The sequence below is a fragment of the Passer montanus genome, unplaced genomic scaffold (genome assembly GCF_014805655.1).
Source record: "Passer montanus isolate IOZ18808 unplaced genomic scaffold, ASM1480565v1 scaffold35, whole genome shotgun sequence".
In the NCBI taxonomy this organism is placed as follows: Eukaryota; Metazoa; Chordata; class Aves; order Passeriformes; family Passeridae; genus Passer; species Passer montanus.
In genome coordinates, this window is record NW_024368263.1 from 2,607,592 (window position 1) to 2,626,040 (window position 18,449).

Here is an 18,449-nt window from a genome sequence, read left to right on the forward strand (position 1 = left end):
GGGAGCAATTTGCCAGCTACTTTGTACATGACACACATGTGCAGTGGGGACCAGAACTTCTGAGGTGCAATGAAGGATCAGAATGGATATTATACATGGTCAGAAGATGTTCATACACACCTACAGCAAGGTGGGGAGCAGGGGGCCGACACTGCATGAGAAAGAGAGGGACCAGGAGCACCAAAGAAACTGGCAAATGAACAGAGGAGCTTGAATCCTTCAAACAGTGGAGCTGGAGATGAGTGACTGAGGGGACAAGCTTTCACACCTGTAGAGATAGGAACAGCACAGCTGGAAACAGAGTGGCTGCCTCTGTGCTCCTGGCAGCAACAATGGCCTTTGGATAATGACCTAAAGCAGCCACTCCTGAAGAGCTTGAGCTGTTTTTCAAAGAGCTCCTAGCAAGGCCCTGCACTAGCTGTGAAAGTCCAAAAGAAGGAAATGGTGTGATAAACAGGATGCTCCACAGGCATATTTTGAGAGCCGCCTTTAGAAACTCCCTGAGCCTGAACTTGTACCTCTTTGTTGCACGACTGCCCTTTCACCTTTCCTGCTCACACTCCAGCATCTCCAGCCACCTGTGCAGCACTGGCCTGAGCTCACCAAAGGCTGCAATGCAGCCCTGGTTCAGGGGACCAGAGGATCAATCACCTGAGTCACATAGTCCCTAGAATTACTAGGATCTACGTGACTGGAATATGTCACCTACGTGACATTCCGGTCACCTAGAATCACTGGCAGCACCAACTTCCACAGAAAAACTGGCTCTGAGCAGGGCAGCTACAGCTGTCACTGTTTGTGGGCCACCAGCACATACAGGGGTGAAGAATGTGCACAGAAACAAACATATGAGAACCTCAGAAAAGAGAGAAAGAATAAAAAAGTGTAGTTTACTTGGAAAGTAAATCCTTCTACAATAATTTACCACCTCAACTGAAATTTCAAAAATAGTGTCAGATTGTAAGACATCTTTTATTAGATATTCCTGACATTTTCACAAAGCTACATGCACTTTAAGTTAGCAAAAGTTACAGAGCAGCAGCAAGGTGCCGTGCAATGAAAGGACAGCACATCATGCCCGTGTATAACACACAACTTGCCCTGAGCCAGACAAGGAAAGGAAAGTGCCAAGGAGACGCACCCTTTCCCACTGTCAATCAATATCCTGGACCTGTTAAACGAGGCAAACCCACAGAGAAACTCTACTAATTACCTTCCCCACTTTAGAACAAAAGACCTCAGCTGTGCCAGCAGAGTCATACTCACTGTTAGGAGCAAAGAAGAGGGGGCTTGTTTTGAGAGAGACACAGCTTTACATTTTAAAACTTGCTAGAATGTTTTATCCTAAAATATTAATGGCATCCTGAAGCCTGCTGTTTGAGCCTGCTTATGCAAGAGCTCCAACATTCACACTCCAGCCCACAACAACTTGTTCAACAGGCTAAGAAGTGTAGTAGTTCTGAACTGAGCAGTAACTCACCTGAAGAACCATCACCCTAAAGAGCTGAGAGGATGAGAGAAGGCAAACTACAAAAGTCACCTCTCACAGACCGGTATCAGAGTTTCTTTCTGACCAAAGAACCTTTGAGTGTCTCAGTATGGGAGAGGATGAGAGGACAAGCAGTTTTGAACAAAGGCAAAGAAGGAATAGCATCCACTGCAGCACAGGCTGTCCAAAAGTTATTATCACAAGTTTACAAGGCTCTTATCAAAGAGAAGAATTTTGGTTTTAGTACAATAAGCAAGTATCTCTTCCAATTCTAGAAATAGATTCCACAATCTGTATAATCTTATCTTCCAGATGCACATTTACATTTTAGCAGTTTAGTTTCTCTCCCACACACCTTTGGAGCCTTACATAAAACTCCAGCCCCATGTGCTCTGCAGTTGTCTGCCAGTCAGCATTTACAACCATCTGGTAACAGTTGTGGCTACCAGTAGCCAGAGAGGAATTCTCCAGTAGCCTCTGAAGCTATGCCAGGTCTGCATGTATCTAATGTTCTTCTTTTCCAGGGAAACAATTCTTTAGGCTTTCAAAGACAAGTCTTTTACCAGAAACTATGTGCAACATTCTCTTCTTTTAAGAGCATTGAGGGCAGCTGTTTAGAGGCAACAATAGCCCAAGGCTGAGCCAACCCAAGTTTTGCTGGTACTCAGGACATGGACACCGGACAGCAGAGCTCAGAGTGCCCTGAATTCAAACTGCTGCTTCCTTACCCGAATGCTCAGCTAAATACAGTAAAGTTCCCTTTTTCACCTCATTGGATTAGATCCAGACACAAAGCAAAATCTCCTCACTATGGAAAGGCAATGAAAGCATGAGAGGCAAGACAATCCTGTTTCCAATCAGACGCTAAGGAGCAGTTTAACATCACAACCAGATTTCACTTTGTCCTCCTTGCTCAGCTCTATTCACTTCAGATGCTGTGAGACCTGGCATGTGAACCCATATTCAACAGAAACACAAATGCTCCTTCCCAGGAGCAGCATTAATTGTTCCTCACTGCTGAGTGTCACCCATCCAGAGCTCCATGTTTTCCTTTGGCTTCCTTGCTTCTGCACACAGCAATGTATCTTGATGCCTGTGCACAGCTTGCTGAGACACTCTCCATCATTTTCTCCATCAGCTGGCAGGGAAATACCATGTGCAGAAATTTGTTGCAATTTTTCCTTATGTCCTCTCATGAGAGTGGAATTTCCAGCCAAAATGTTGTAAGTCCCCATCACACAAGTTAATCCAGTCTTGCAAGAAGAGGAAGCCCAGGTCAGAAGTTTTTATTACGTAGACACTATTAAGTGTGGATGCAGTCTCAAGTGAACCCCACAACAAAAACATACCCATAATGAGTTTATTTTGCTCACGTAGCAGAGTTGCAAGGTACCATCTGTATGCTTCCTTGGCAATCTTTACTCAGCTTGAACAGGTTTTCAATGGGATACAGTCCAAGAGCTTTCTTTTCAAAATGCCAGCAAGTATCTCAAGAACCCTTAAATCCTGACTTGATTTAGGTTTCCTTCTCATTCCTTCCTCAGCACTCCTTCCTGCTTACAGGTCCTTAAAGGGAGAACATCTACCTATGCAGCTGATAACACTTTATCAACCCTGCTAAAATAAAAGAGGCCTTATCGAGCAGCTTTGTTTGAACTCCAGGCAGCTGGTGCTGCTGTAACAAACCGTCACTCCCATGGCCTTGGCTGAACCAGGTTCTCCCCTGCACCCAGGAGTTTGCCTTGGTGCTGTTACCAACACAGCAGCAAGACAACAGAGGCTGGGTCAGCTGCACAGCAAAAAGCTCCCTTAGAAAAAGCTTCCTTAGCACCAGTGATCTCACACCAACAGAACTGAGCAAAGTATCACTTAAACAGCAGATTTATCACATTTATCGATTACAAGTGCCATGACTCACTGCGAAAGGACAAATTTAAGAACAATTTCAGCTTGAAATCAATGAAACGAGCCTGAGCTATTCTTTAACTGGTCATCTCTACCACCCTGCTTGGCTGTGACACACTGTCAAGGCAGATACTAAAGAAGAGAGCACAAGCCAAGCAGAAGAGCTAAAGCAAGGGAAGGAGCAGTTGCAGTACACAGAGAAGTGCAAGACACCACCTCCTTTTCCCAGGAGAAGGAAGATGCTCTAACATTAATCTCAGTTTAATGAGACCATGCAGAGATCTCCCTTCACAACTGCTGAGCCACTGCTACCCCCCCACCACTTGCTGTTTAATAAACAGCAGAGTGTTCAGGTGCACCTCCATACAGTAGTCAGAGAGGAAAACCAAAATATTCTCTTAAAATAATTTATTACAGTGAACCTGGAGACAGTGAAATGAACTGAACAGACTGTGGCAACACTATGTGCAGGTGGCTGCCCTCCCAAAACACAAACAGTATCAAATAAAATATCAGACATCGATCATCCAAGAACACTTTGAAAATAACTGAGAGCTAATCACACAACTCAGGCAAGTTCATGTACTGCCAACAGCCTTGTACTTGGAGTTACCAGGAACCACCCACCTGCAATGAATTTGGGAATTGTGCAAACCTTGTGTGTCATTAGGACTCCTATTGTGTTCTCCTTGTCATGGGGGCATGACAACACAAAGTTTCAAAATGCTACAGCAGAACAAAGTCTTTGCACTGAACAACATTATTGCCCATGATGCAAAACCTTTTGTAGGCTTTGCTAAGGAGTGTGAATCAAACAGAAAAGTGGCTTGTAACTTTGGAGCAGCACTTTACCAACTTTACGTGGGTCGATGGAGCAAATCACTAAAGCATTTGCTTCATAAAGCAACACAAAGAGATCCAGCTATGAGAAATGTTTATATAAGAATTGGAGTTTCACACAATTTCTGCATAGAAACCAAACCGGTGCCTCCTTTGGTATTTTAAAGAAAGATGAATGTACTAGGAGTATCACATACTCTTATTGCCAAGTATGAACTGCAAGACATACGTTTAAAACCTCCCTTGCTCTTTGACATTTCTCAAGCTTCTGTGTCAGCCAAGAAAAGACACACCTCTTCCATAAGCAATTCCCAGGAATAATTATGTTACCATACCAGACTGCCCCTGGAAGATAAAGGGCTCTCAACTGGTTTAACTCCTCCAGTACTTTTCTTTGGTCAGCTGTTATAGCAGATGCAATTTGTTCAAAACCAAATAAAAGACATTCCTCAGCACAATCCTGTGAAGATGTCTGAGAATTCTCCCTCTCCAATACCACGAACTGTCTAGAGCCCCTTGACAGGCTACAAGCAGCACTGAGCAGGATTAGGGACTGCTCACTACGGGCACGGATCATCCTGATCTCCATGGGCCAGTCTATCCCTACCAGGAACGTGCCAGGATGCATGCAGGAGCCTTGGGATGCAGCACTTTGCATTCCACTTGCCCAGAAGCACCAGCTTCCCCATTCAAAGCGAAGAGCACCAGGCAGCCGCTCTGGGCACACAGCTTCAGCTGGGACTTGGTAAAGCCAGATATTCCAGTTGACTGAAGTGCTCTCAGATGACTACAAAGAGCAGCATTCACCATCAAGTAAGACATGACAATGGACAACTTTTACTTCTGCCACCTCAGTGGAGCTGTCCCCCTGTCCTGTCACTATCCCCACACCAACACACGGCTTTGTGCCACTGGCTGCAGAAACACACCCAGGAGCCTGATTCAACTGCTCTACACCATCAACAGAACTGAACACGCACACGGCTTTGTGCCACTGCCTGCAGAAACACAGACCCAGGAGCCTGATTCAACTGCTCTACACCATCAACAGAACTGAACACAAACAGGCAAAGCTTTCTCCAGGACCAAAGTTAAGCCTCAGCTCCAGGAGGGGAGATACCAGCAAGAGCCTGTTCCCATGGCACGATGAAGGGCGACCTGAGACAAAGGCGGAACAACTTCCTCCACCGCTTTATTACACCTGTTTGCTGCCTGCTGGAAGTAACATGCTCCTTCATTCAGCAAGTTCTCGCAACTTTTGGGGAGGGGAAAGAAAAACCACTAATAGTGACACGATACATTTAATACAGGCATAGAAAAAAAAAAAAAAGAGAGCGAGAGAGAAAATGCTAACAGAATATCCCGAGTGAGTCAAAGTCACTGCAGTTCCTGTTCTTATTTTCTCCGAGACCCGCTGCTTGGAGCCAGCGGCAGCACTGGACACTTGCGGGCCGGGGCATCTCCGGCGGGAGCGGCTCCCGCAGCCCCCGCGGAGGCTCCGCGGCGGGAGCGGCCCCGGCCCGACCCGCGGGAGGGCCCGGCAGGAAGTCCCGGAGCGGCCACTGCCGCCACCTCCCCGGGGAACCCCGGGATGCGCGGTACCCGCGGGGCTGCGCGCTCCGGCCGGGACAGGCGCGGCGCAGCGAGCCCGGAGCGGCCACAGCAGCAAACAAAACCCCGAGAGCGCCCAGCGCCGCGGCGGAGTTCCACGGGGAGACACCGCCGGACTCCCCGGGCGCGCCGGGGCTCCAGGTGCGAGCAGCCACGACACGGCCGGCTCAGGCAGCGCGGAGCCCGGGCACCGGCGAAGTGAACCGCTTCGGGGGCGAGGGCACCGGCGGGCACCTGCCGGCCCCGCCGCGCAGCCCGGCACCCCCGTGGGCGGGGCATCGGCGCACAGATTGTATGTGCGGGCGTGGCCTCGCATGCAAATAAGGCCGGGTGGCGGCTCCGCCTCCCTCTCAGCCAGCGCGCTCATGAATAATTCAGCAGCGCGCTGGCTGTAGCCAATCCGGGAGCGGCACCGCACGGCTCGGGGAGCGCGGGCGCCCGGCTCCGGGAAAAGGCCGGGAAAGGGCCCAGGAAAGGGCGGCGGGGAGAGCCGGGGCCGGAGTTCAGGGCCCTTCCTCCCGGCTCCAGACCCAGCTTTCACAGCCTTGCCTGTGAAAGTAGGCAGACTTTGCAAAAAGTCGAAGCCTTCGCTGGAGAGAGGAGTACAAAGTCCCACCGCACAGTCCTGCTGCAGGGGACAGCAGATGGACAAGGAAGCTGTAAAGGGCAATGGCAGGTGAAGGTCTGCCCACTCTGCACCCAGGCAAAAGCCTGAAATTAGCTCTGACAAGGGTCCAGTAACAGTATTTCACCCACGTTTCCAAAAGTGATATTTTTCAGTTAAATATTCAGTTCTCTCATCTTCTTGCCATGCTCAGCCGATCTGCATCACAGGCCAAAATGGAGCAGTGGTATCAGCGTGGATCATGCTCCTGTTCTGGGGTGGGTAAAGGCACCATCAGATGTTACAGTGCTGAGCAAGGCAGCCACAGTTTCTCAATCCTCCCTGCAGTGGTTATTAAATTGTAATTGTCTTGTGCTGAATCAGGGAGTCTCTGCCCCAGTGAAACTCACTGGGTGGCTCTCGTAGAGTTCATCGATACAATTCCACCTTGGCATCAAGAGATGAGACTGATTGAAATCAACAGGAGTTTGACCTAATTCCAGGACAAACACGAGCCTTGTGGGTCAGGCTGGAGTTCTCCTGGCTGCGCCTGTTCTTAGAAACTCCCTTCCCACTGCCTTAATCTGTAAAACAGTCTGGGAGAATGCTGAGGGCAGCTGGGGCTGCCAAGCCCGGCTTTAGCGAAAACTACCAAAACCGTGCTGGAAGGAGGAAGAGGAAGGGGAGGGAGCGTGGGAGGAGCCGCCAGACCCCTCACCTCAGGAGAGCCCCGCCGGCTTCCAGCATCTGATAACTGGGGCGTGTGTGTGTGTGTGAAACAGGAGCCCCGGCACCCTGGGCTACGATACCTCTGGCCACGCAGGAGGAAGATGAACGAGGAAGAGGTGCCGTGTGCCGCCGGGCACTGCACGCGGATGTGGGGACACCTCCGGGCTGTGAGTCACGCTGCCCGGCCCGGGACAGGGCAGCGGCTGCAGCGAGCACAGGCGGCGTGGGAGCGGGGTTACCAGGGCTACCCAGCCACGGCGCTCCACGACCTTGAGCAGCCATTCACCAGCTGCTGCTCCGCTCCCAGCAGCCTCCACAGTCTCCCTCTGCATAGCTTAACATTTCTAGGGGAGTTAAGAAACACACCAAGGAGCCTGAATGCTTGGTAAAAGATTTTTTTTTATTGCTTAGCCTTCTCCACGTCTCCAAAAGGAATTAAAAAAAAAATATAAAATAAAACACATCTAAACCAGTTGCTATTACAGTTCTAAAAACTTTGATATCAAACATAGCCATGCTTAGCTCACTTCCACCCACTGAGCAGACCTTCTGGCACCTGGGACTTTTGGCATAGAGGCTACAGCAAATTTGGTACCTAGATATCCTGGTGGAGAGCAGATTGGAAAGCTCATGAGGAATTTGTAGCTTTTTTCTTTACTCAGGGACCTCCCACGTGCAAGAGAAATAACAAAGATCCACAGCCAGGAAAGAGGACTTTGGGTTGAAAGGGGCTGCAGCTCAGCCCTGGTGAAATGCCAGATATACAGTGCTGATAGTGTTGGTCAAGTTTTAGCATGGCTTAACACTGTGTGGCCAAAATGCATCTCAGCACAGCTGCTGCAGGAGGCCAAGCTGCCATCTGCAATGCTCTGGGGCTTTCTGTGGCCTCTGGCTGATGAAATTGTGTTCAAGGCACAGTTTCTTGCTCTCAAGTGTCTGGAAACTTTCCTCCAGGTGACTGAGTTTATGGCTGTGCCCTTTTCAGACCAGAATCTGACCTGATGGTCGCTGGCACAGATGAATGACAGAGGCTCAGGCCACCAGCACTGATCAGCTTATTCTGTCCCTGATTGACCTCAGTGACACTCCAGCCACTCCATTGGTGTAGCACAGTGGTTCTTTACATGTGACAAAAGGATCACCAGCAAAGTGTCTTCTAATGGTGCACAGTCAGCCAAAAATTCCTCAGGAAAGGCAGGCTGGTGGTCCATGAGGTGAGAAAGCTGGAGAGCCAGTGGCTTCAAGAATAAAGCAGTGTGTACTCCAGCCCAGAAAAGCCCAGCTAAGCCAAACAGACTTGTGTGCAGTAAATTACACATTATGCCTGAACCATCTGGATGGGTGAAGTCTGCAACAGCCAATAAAGTGGCCAACTTCCCAAAGTTCCAGTTATCACAGGCTCTGTTTTCTGTGATATTTCATTAATCAGGAAAACAACTCCTGAGTAAAGCTCTTCCCTTTATCCCGTCCCATTTCTGCAAGTGACAGCAACTTCAGTGATTAACATCAACGGGCAGCTTGAACTCCTTCAGTGAATAGAAGGTGATTTCTCCATGATCCACCAGCGCAAAGACCAGCGGGACGTCCCCACTCAGATACGTCACCTGCTTCAAAGCCCGCAGGGAGGGGATCTGCTCATCAAAGCTACAGAGAGAAAAAAACATCCTGTTTGTTCTCCCAGCAGGAGGAACACAGAGGCAAATCTGTCCTGGCCAGCCATCACAACAGCTCCCTTTGGCCTGAGATGCTGGTAGTGATTCTCCCCACCCATTGCAGTCCACCAGGAGGCTGCCAGCCCTGAGACTGAGTACCCAGCATGCCTGGAACTGGGAGCTGTTGAATGCTTTGCCAAAACCAAGGATAACTGCAGACTGCTCCACGCTGTGCCCATTAGATGCAGCTCACAGGGATATTGGCAAATGGTCAATCCACTGCAATCTTAATACCTTTGTGCTGGGAAGATCTTTAGGTTGCTGGATCAACATCTGACCTGCTTTTCCCTCCTTTTAATTCTGCAGAGTCTTTTTGCTCATCAGTGAAAATATTTAGGCAACAAGGATCATCCTACTGACTCATGACATACCTTGGTAAAACTGCATTACCACCTTCCTTGCTCTGTCTACTACAGCTGCAGAGAGCAGAGGGACAGTTTTAGTAAAGCAAAATGAGAAAAGGCAGAAACTGAACTTTGTACCTAGCTACGGAGTTTAAGTATCAGGTTCTGGATCCACAAGAAAGGGGACACCTACCCTCTGTTCTTAGTGATTTTAACACTACACTTGACAAAAATACTGAACCCATGGCTCAGAGCCTGTAGCAAGTTCTGGGGAGGTTCATCTCTGCAGAAATCCACAGTGATCTGCACTGACCGAGGATTCAGCTCCTGTAGCATTGGGTTCTACCTGAATTCCACAAGCACTGCATAAAAGCTGTGGCTTCTTTCTCCTGACTCCCAGTGATAGTCAGACATGAGCAGCAACCAGATGACCAAATAGTGTGGGTTGAATGCAAGGGCAGGGGGAAGGAGGGGGAACTGTCGGCCACAGCCTCCAACAAAGGATGAGGAACTGAAAGAAAAAAAATTCCTGGGCAGGACCACCCTCAAGGGAGACACTCTGATGATCTGTAAAGCTCACAAGATGCTGGGTCATTTACAGATCATTAGGACTTCGTTTCCACAACAACTGCAAAGTTTCAGAAACAACACAAAACTCGAAGGTACCTCCGAACACACATCCTGACGTGGGGCTTCCCAGGGTTTGTCTTCTTAAACTTGGACACAGCGTCTGCTTGATACACGTTGAAGTCTATCTTCATGGCCTCTGGGTCCTCCTGCAGCCTGCAGGAGAACACACCCACATAGGTATGGGATCAGAACACTGCAGGGTATGGGTACAGCAGAGAAAAGAGGGAGCAAAAATTCCCTTTAGTTTGGGTCTAGTTTTGACTGGTTTGGGTCCCTTGAAAGGCTTCACTCCTCAAAGGACTGGCCCTGCAACTGTACTAGTTACTTTCCAGAGCTTTCCTGTGGTCAGACCAGAGCAAGATCCTGGCTCACAACTACCCCACACCCTCACAAGAAGCAGCACTAACAAAGACAGGAGCAAAGCACTGCAGGAACTGCTCACAAGCACCACACAGACTCTGAGGCAGGAGCCGAACCCAAAGTCCCAAAGCCAAGGTTTCACAACCACTGAAGCAGGGATGGCAGCACATTCCAGGGATGAGGCACAGGTGAAACCCAATCAAACCTCTGGCTGGGGTGCAGAGAGGGAAGGGCAGGATAAGAGAGGAACCCTGCTGTTTTAATTGGCCTGGAAAGCCCTGGCTCTGCTGCTGCAGGACCTGCTACTTCATGGAAATGCCACCCCCTCACTAAAGATGCTAGGGGTCATGGAGCAGAGCACTGGGCTCTCTTGGCACCCTGGATGTGCAGTAGCTCCCAAACTGCTGCTGGGAGCACTTCACAGTTCTCACAAGCAGGGACAGTCACAAGACACTCCCGCTCCCCAACAGCTCCAAGCTGACTGGCTGGATACTAACCAGGAGGCTCCATCCAGGATGTGGGAGGGCTGCAGCACACTGATCTGCTGGAGGAGCGCAGCTGGAGGGAGAAGGAACGGGAAAGGATCAGACCAGCAATTTCCCTCCCAGGGCACTCCAAGCACTCCACACCACCCACGAGCCTTCCTCCTCTGACAATGGCTGGCAGCTCCACAGTCACCACTGGCTACTTCAAAGACCTCAACTTCCTCATCTCCTCCCAGCACACAGCCCAGACACTCTGCAGTTGCTTTGCATCTTGCTGGCCCTGACTGCACATGCCTTACAGCCCAGCAGGAAGGACTGCAATAAGCAGGACATGGGGAATGGATTAGAAGCCCTCCCTAGGCCCTGTTTATCCTGGCACTTGAGTGTTATAGAAAGATTCTCCTGCTCAAAGTACCATCCCCAAAACTGATGTTCAGCTTCTCCATGTCATCCCTTTTGCTACTGCACATCAGACACTCTTTCTCAGAGCTGGGGGGGAGAGAATGGTCCCTGTCAAGCTCCCAGAGCCACTACCTGGCGAGGTCACTTCTTCTGGCCGCAGCAGCGGTGTGACAGCTTGGTCCCAGAGGTGTGACGGTCGCTTCCACACCCTCTGCTGTCTCCTCTGCTCCAAGAGGGCTTTGTACTCCTGCCAGTTGGAGCAGCGCCTCACCTCCTGGTCGGCGTTGACACTGCTCTTGTACCTGCTGCTCTCCCTCTCCCGCTGCTTCCTCTCCTTCCGCGACAGCTTCTCCTGTTTCTGGTTGATCTTTGTGCACCAGGAAGCTGCATCCACCTCCCTGCCTGGCACGTTCTCTGGCAGGAGCCTGCTGTCAGGGGAGGGCAGGTGTGTGCATGGCTGGTCTGAGGCCACGTTGGGAAAGGTGATGGTGGTAAAATCCCAGCGAGATGCATTGGTGCCAGTGCTGCTCTCCTTGTGGTCTCCAGTCTGCCTGCTGGAGAAGTTCAGAGAGTCCTTTTGTCCTGTATCAAGAGCAACTGGCATTGACTCCCCCTCTGCACTGCCAGCATCTGGTTCCTTTGGCTGCACTGACAAGGGCTTTTCATCCACTGGAATGGAGTCTCCACAGTCATCTCCATCTTTGCTGGAGGTCCCTTCAGCTTCTGGAAGATCCTCATACACTCTATGTTTCTTCTCATGCGACCTAATGACAAAAGAACGGTAAAGAATTCAGGGAGAGCACGTGGTAGAGCTTGCTTTCCTTTAAATTCTGCCTGCTCCCTAACAGAAAGAATGCAGTCTGCCAAGCCTGAACCTACAGCAAGGACAGCAAAGGTGGCAGGAACCCCCAGACAGGTCTGCAAACCCTTCACAACAACTTCTTTGTGAGACAAATGGGAAAAGAAAAAGGCAGGCAAAACTAAATGGCGAATGCCAAAGGCATATTAAACTTCTGAGAAGTCCTGCACAAGGTTTGACTTTAACACCCAAGAGAATCTCAGCCTTGATTTGTATAAACAATGTTCCCAACCTGCCATGCCAGGTCCACACCCCAGACACTGACCCAAACACCTCCATGCAAACACTATGGACTTCAGCCAAAGCAACACAGGCCAGGCAGAAATCTTATTGGTGCAAGATTCAGACCCTGATTCCAGAGAAGATGAGGCAGTTCTTAGACCAGCAGTTTAATCTCCCAGTTCCGACAATTCCAAAACTCCTTAGGCACTGATTTACTGTCAACAGAGACTCTCCAGCCTCATCCTCCCCTTTTCTGAAAGGCTGACGCCACCTCCTGGGAACTGTCAGAATTATGAGAAGAATTGCTCATTGTCAGGTTGTGGTGATGTTTCAGACATGTGCAAGCCCTAGGACACCACTCTGCTCTCTACTGTCGAGTCTTGGTGGGTAAACTGGACTGAGGAGGTGGATAAATGTAAGATATGCAGTGTGGTAGTTGTGCTCCTGCTAAAAAAGAGTAGGAGGAGGCACATGACACATGTTCCTTTTGCACCGACCTCTCCACCCTTCTCTTTTGACATCTCAGCACCACAGGTAGAGGACTTGGGGGCAATTTGCCCCTCTTAGCCCTGGCATGACACACACACATGACAAAACGGAACACTGCAAAGCGTTCAGGAAAAGTGCTGCACTGCCTGGGAACAGCCAAGAGCAAGGTGCCACAAGGTCACCCCCAGCAGGAGGGCCTGGGGACACTGCAGCAAAGCAGCTGCTCCTGAGCCAGCGTGGCCTGAAGAGGATGGGAGAAGGCTTTGGGCCACATCCTTACCAGGGGCTGGAACTTCTCCTCCTCTTGCGATGGTGTTTCCCAGAGCTCTTGCAGCAACTTTCCAAGTTCAGCTGCCTCTCGTAGGGAGATGGGACAGTGCTGGAAGGAGAGACCAACACGGAGGCTGAGAGCAGGGTGATGTAGAGGAGCTACCTTCTGCTCAGCCCCCAGGATACAGCAACCAAAGACACAGAAAATGCCCAGGTGGGACCAGGACGGCCCTCAGTTCATGCCCCATTTCATGTTTCAAATCAACTCCTCAGGAGGGAGGAGCAAGGAAGGGTAGTGCCACTTTTAGCCTTTAATCCTCCCAAGAGATGGAATGCAGGGCCAAAGTCCTCTTTGGTCCCATTCCCTGGGGCCAGGCAGTGGGTACAGGGAGTCTCAGGGTCTTCAGGAAGGAGAAAGCAGCACGGGAAGGAAAAGTTGGTTACCTGGCATCGAATCTCAGTACAATATAACCCAGTTGCTTCAAGTGGCTGAACACCTTAGAGCAAAGGAAGGCAAGAAGGTTAAATGACAGCTCCAAACACAAACAATTTACTTCAGTTCCACTATGACTGAGTGATATCCTGGGGTGACTTTATGATGCTCATATCCCCATTCATCTGTTCAGCCCAGAAATAAGTTTTGCACCTTTAAGACTGGTTCTGAGAGCAAAGGTGGGGGGAGAAGAAATGTGCAGTTTGTTTTCAGACATTGCACCCACTCCTCCACATTCCTGCTCCTGGACTGTGCTGTCTGCAGATGGACAGACAGTGGGACAGAGCTCTCCTTTGCTTTTAGTTAGCTTTTAGCTAGCTGAGGCAGAGAAGTTCCCTGGACTGTGGTTTTTTCTTTTTCTTTGACCTGTTTAAACCTGTTCTGGCCTGAACACCCAGAGAGCATCATCAGCCCACAACTGTGGCCCCTTGGGCTGGGCCTGGGCCACAGCATTTCCAGTGCCAGAGGGACTGACAAGAGACTGAGTGAGCCAAGCTGCAGCCCATGGAGGGGACTCACAAAGGGGACTTTGAGTTTGTCATCTCTTTTGGAGCTGCAGGAGGTTTTATTGTTTAACTTTTTTTTTTTTTTGGGTCTGGTGAATGCTTTGCCTGTTAAAAAAAAAATTTTTTCCACTTTTCTCCAAGGAAATCTTTTTCCCAAAAAAATTTGGGGGAGAGGCCACTTGATTTTGCTTTCTAGAGGAAACCTCTTTAAAGGTTTTTCTTCCAAAATTGCCCTAAAACAGGACAGTGAACACAGTGTGGCACTGGTGGAGGATCAAATGCCAGGGTTAGGCCCCAAAGCAAAGGTGGGGAAACAGGAACTGAACATCTGGAAGAAGGTGTGGAGGAACAACCGAGGATGACTTCCCTCCCCAATCATCCTACCCTCCTTCCAGCCACTGGAAGAGCTTGTGTGGCAGAGGCTGTGCTTTCTGCCTTCATCCTCCTCCAGCAGCTGGAGGTCCCAACACACCTGGTAATGTGACAGGCTCATTGCCTCCTGGCACAACAGGGTCTCGTAGGCTTCCTGGATTGATAGGGGCACATCTCTGTAGAAGAGCTGGACAGAGCCCTGCAGGGCAGAAGCTTGGTGTGAGTCAGGAACAAATCTATGCAAGCTCACACCCTGTCCTTTCCCACTGGTCCTCACAGCTGGTCCCAGCACCCTCCCTGACAGGATATCCATCCCTCCCCCTGTGCCACCTGGACTACTTACAGTCCCTTTCCCATACCCTGGTTTGATCAGACAGGTAAGAAGTTCCCACCCCACAGCTCTGAGCTCCTGCTCCAGCTCCTGCATCTGTTCAGAGGATGCAGCTGGAAGCAAAATGCTCAGCTGATAAAATACCCACTGCTTGGAGAGATAAATGAACTTTGATGAACTGAGCAATTCAGGATACAGCACAACAACAAAAGCACTTATGACCAGCACAACTGAGAACTGGAGCAGAGGAATGAACGGCAGCTTCAGGTGGCATCAACTGGTGCCTCCTCAGAAGCATTTATTTCCTTTACAGACCCAGAGATCCCACAGGTAACTTCCCCTGGGAATAGCAAATGACCTCCAGGAGGCTGTTTTAGGCTACACCTCTTTTTCCTCCTTTTTAAATGGTGTTTACTCATAAAGAAAATAAAACCCTAGGAACCACACCTTTTCCATGACATAGGCTGAAGGCATCTCACTGGTCTTTTCTGCTTTTGCGGGGATTTTGTACTCAGCATCTGACTAAACCATTTTATTGCCATCAATTTGATTACAAACTATTTCTCAGAATGCCAGGGGTGAAAAAGCCTCACCTTTGCTGCCAGGATTTAAGAGATGGCAGGAGAAGCTCACAATCTGATCTGCTCACAATGTTTTGCTGAGGGATAGAAGTTCCTTTTAGATCAATGCGCCAATTCTACTGATAGCAGGTTTTGGTGGAGAGACCAAAAAAAACCCCTCTCTAGAGCAAAGAAATCCAGTTGAGCCCTAAGCAGCATTTCTGCAAGCAGAGGGGCACTGAACACAATGTGGTCTCACCACTCTGTCTGCCACATTTAAATTTCTTTCTGACATATATACTGGGAAGAAATCCCAAGCAGCAACCCCAAAGATCTCTGCTCAAGCTGAATGAACTAGCCACAGATCCAACTAACACACTGTCAGTGGCAGAGGCTGCTTTGAGAGTACAAGGAATGAACCCACAGCCTGGTAAAAAACAGGTCCATCAGCAACACACTAAAAGAGACAATTCCTTGAGAAGCAGCTGTTTATCAGTTGTTACAGCTGCTCCACTCAGTGAGGACCCAGTGCCCTCCCCCTACTTACACACTCCAGCAGGTACAGAGCTTCCTCGGGCAGCAGACATTGTTTGCCTCGTTCTGAGAACCCCATGGTGTGCCAGAACTTTCCCTGGAACAGGAGCACAAATCCCTGATTGGTTCTGGCTGCTCCCTGCTGGCAGCCAGGCTCCCTTCCATTGCAAGAAGCAAATTAAGGACTCTGTGAGGCAGCAGGAGGTGATGGCACAGAGCACACTCTGCAGCACTCACCGCAGGGGACTTCAGCTCCACGATGCCCTGTTCTGGTTTCCACTCAGCCTTCACCTGATGCCCCCTGAGAAGAATAAAGATTCATTTGTTACTGCTAGTGTGGTCTACAATCTGCTCCTGGTGCACCAACACAGAATAAGCTCAGGAAGGTGTCAAAGAGCAAGAAGTTTCCAGGTGGCATTTATACAAGGTATTAGAAAGCCATCATCCCCTGGATCTAGCAGCACCCACAGAGACACGTCCACAGGCTACAGCAGCTTGCTGGAGATGCATGGCCTAAGGCAGGATATGTGAATATTGAGGAACTAACACAGGCTGCCCAGAGAAGCTGTGGCTGCCACATTCCTGTAAGCATTCACAGCCAGGTTGGATGGGGCTCTGAGCACCCTGGTCTAGTGGAAGGTGTCCTTGCCTATGCCAGACAGTCCAGTGGGGTGATCTTTAAGGTCTCTTCCGACCCAAACCATTCAGTGATTCTGTATCATACAGAACCCAGCTGCTGCCAAGACATCCTCAAATCACTGCACCCCACCCACGGGGACTCACAGGGAAAAATTAATAGCTGCAGGCCAAGCAGAGAAGGTGTGTGTTGAGAGGTGGGTGTGAATGCCTCTCAAGTGATAAGCACCAAAGTCTGGCAGCACTGCTGAAACCACCAAAACTGATAAATCAGGGACACTGACACCTGGTCAAATCAGCACAAGGCCACACAGGAGCATCAACAAGACACTCTGTAACTTGGATCATGCCCAAGAAGGCAGTGGCTGCTACCTGCAAAGGCTACAGGATAATACACACACCTGTAAAAACCAAGAGCCGTGTGAGGGACTCTCTGAACCCACAGGTGTGCCAGCACGTCCCTGTGCTCCTCCAGGGACAGCCAGGCTGTCACACTGCCGCTGCTCCAGCACGGGCACTGAGTGCAAGAGACCTGCGGGGGGCTGACCAACACCTCCTGCTCGATAGCACCCGTAACCCCCGAGCTGTCTGTGCCCGCCGGCACCACCCCTCGCCCGGGGAAAGCTCCCAGGGATGGACTCACGGCCGCTCCGGGCGCTCCTCGCAGAGCAGCCGCCACTGCTCCTCGCAGCAGCGCCGCAGCCCCTCGGCCTGCCGGGCCGAGCCGTCCGGGAGGAAATCCTTCTGCCCGCCGGGGCTCCGCGGGGCCTGGCGACGCTCCGGCTGCTCCGCCGTGCTGCGGGCGACAGCGGGGCGGTGAGGGACGGGAGAGACCGACAGCGGGGCGGTGAGGGACGGGAGAGACCGACAGCGGGGTGGGGAGGGACGGCAGAGAGACCGACAGCGGGGCGGTGAGGGACGGCAGAGAGACCGACAGCCCTCGGACCGCGGGCAGCCCCCGGACCCCGGGCAGCCCCCGGACCCCGGACAGCCCCGGACTGCAGTGCCCCCGGCCCCGGACCGCGGGCAGCCCCCGGACCCCGGACAGCCCCGGACTGCAGTGCCCCCGGGCCTCCCCGTGCTCCAGTAGCCCCTCCGGATCCCTGTACCGGGGGTTCCCGCGGTATTTCCCCAGGCCCCGTACCGCGGGTCCCCCGGTTCCTCTCCGGCCCCCTCATGGGTGGCTCGCACCTGTGATTCCTCTCCCCCGGTTCCGCCGGTGCCTCAGTCCCCAGCAGCGCAGGCTCCCCCGGTGCTCCCGCGGCTTCCTGCAGCTCGGGAGCCTCAGGTTCCCAGCGGCACCTCCTCGGCTGCCGCACCTCGGGCTCCGCCGGTGCCTGCCCGCTTTCCCCCGCTCCGCCACGCCTGAGGCGGCGGGACCCGCCGGCCTCCATGGGCACGCGCCGGACCAGCGTCCTTCCGCCGCCGGGCACGAGCGCCGCCGAGAGGGGCGGGCTGCGCCAACGCGCCCCCTGGCGGCTCGGAGGACTGGAGAACGGCGGGCACCGGGCACCGGAGAGGGAGCGGGGAGGGCACGGAGCACCCGGGGCCGGGCACCGGGCAGGGCACGGAGCACCCGGGGCCGGGCACCGGGCAGGGCACGGAGCACCCGGGGCCGGCTTTTGCCCCGGGATCTGGCCCCCCAGGTCCGCCGTGCTGAGCTGCGCCCCATTGACCCCCTCTGCAGCCGGGATGGGAGAAGGGAGGTGGAACGAATCGTGGGTTGGAGTGAAGGGCAGGAAGATCATGCACCGGTAGCACTGGAACATGGAGGACTGGAGAACGGCGGGCACCGGGCACCGGGGGGGGAGCGGGGAGGGCACGGAGCACCCGGGGCCGGGCACCGGGCAGGGCACGGAGCACCCGGGGCCGGCTTTTGCCCCGGGATCTGGCCCCCCAGGTCCGCCGTGCTGAGCTGCGCCCCATTGACCCCCTCTGCAGCCGGGATGGGAGAAGGGAGGTGGAACGAATCGTGGGTTGGAGTGAAGGGCAGGAAGATCATGCACCGGTAACGCACCGGTAAATGATAAGGGAAAACAGGCTGGGTTTAAGTAAAAAAAAGAAAA

General features: G+C 51.8%; 1 protein-coding gene across 2 annotated transcripts; it reads right to left on the reverse strand.

Moving 5' to 3' along the window:
- Positions 1-7,560: 7,560 nt before the first annotated feature.
- On the reverse strand, positions 7,561-17,790 carry TSEN54 (tRNA splicing endonuclease subunit 54). 2 transcript variants are annotated; one of them, XM_039716352.1, is made up of 12 exons: positions 17,575-17,790; positions 17,027-17,179; positions 15,985-16,048; positions 15,761-15,844; positions 14,423-14,521; positions 13,396-13,448; positions 12,962-13,060; positions 11,244-11,875; positions 10,722-10,782; positions 9,901-10,017; positions 9,262-9,306; positions 7,561-8,822 (listed from the first exon to the last, which is right to left on the reverse strand). In XM_039716352.1, exons 1-12 carry the CDS (start codon positions 17,775-17,777, stop codon positions 8,672-8,674), a joined length of 1,761 nt encoding a protein of 586 aa, XP_039572286.1. In that variant the 5' UTR covers positions 17,778-17,790; the 3' UTR covers positions 7,561-8,671. The 2 variants fall into 2 exon arrangements, with proteins under 2 accessions (XP_039572286.1, XP_039572288.1); XM_039716354.1 differs by lacking the exon at positions 9,262-9,306.
- Positions 17,791-18,449: the final 659 nt, after the last annotated feature.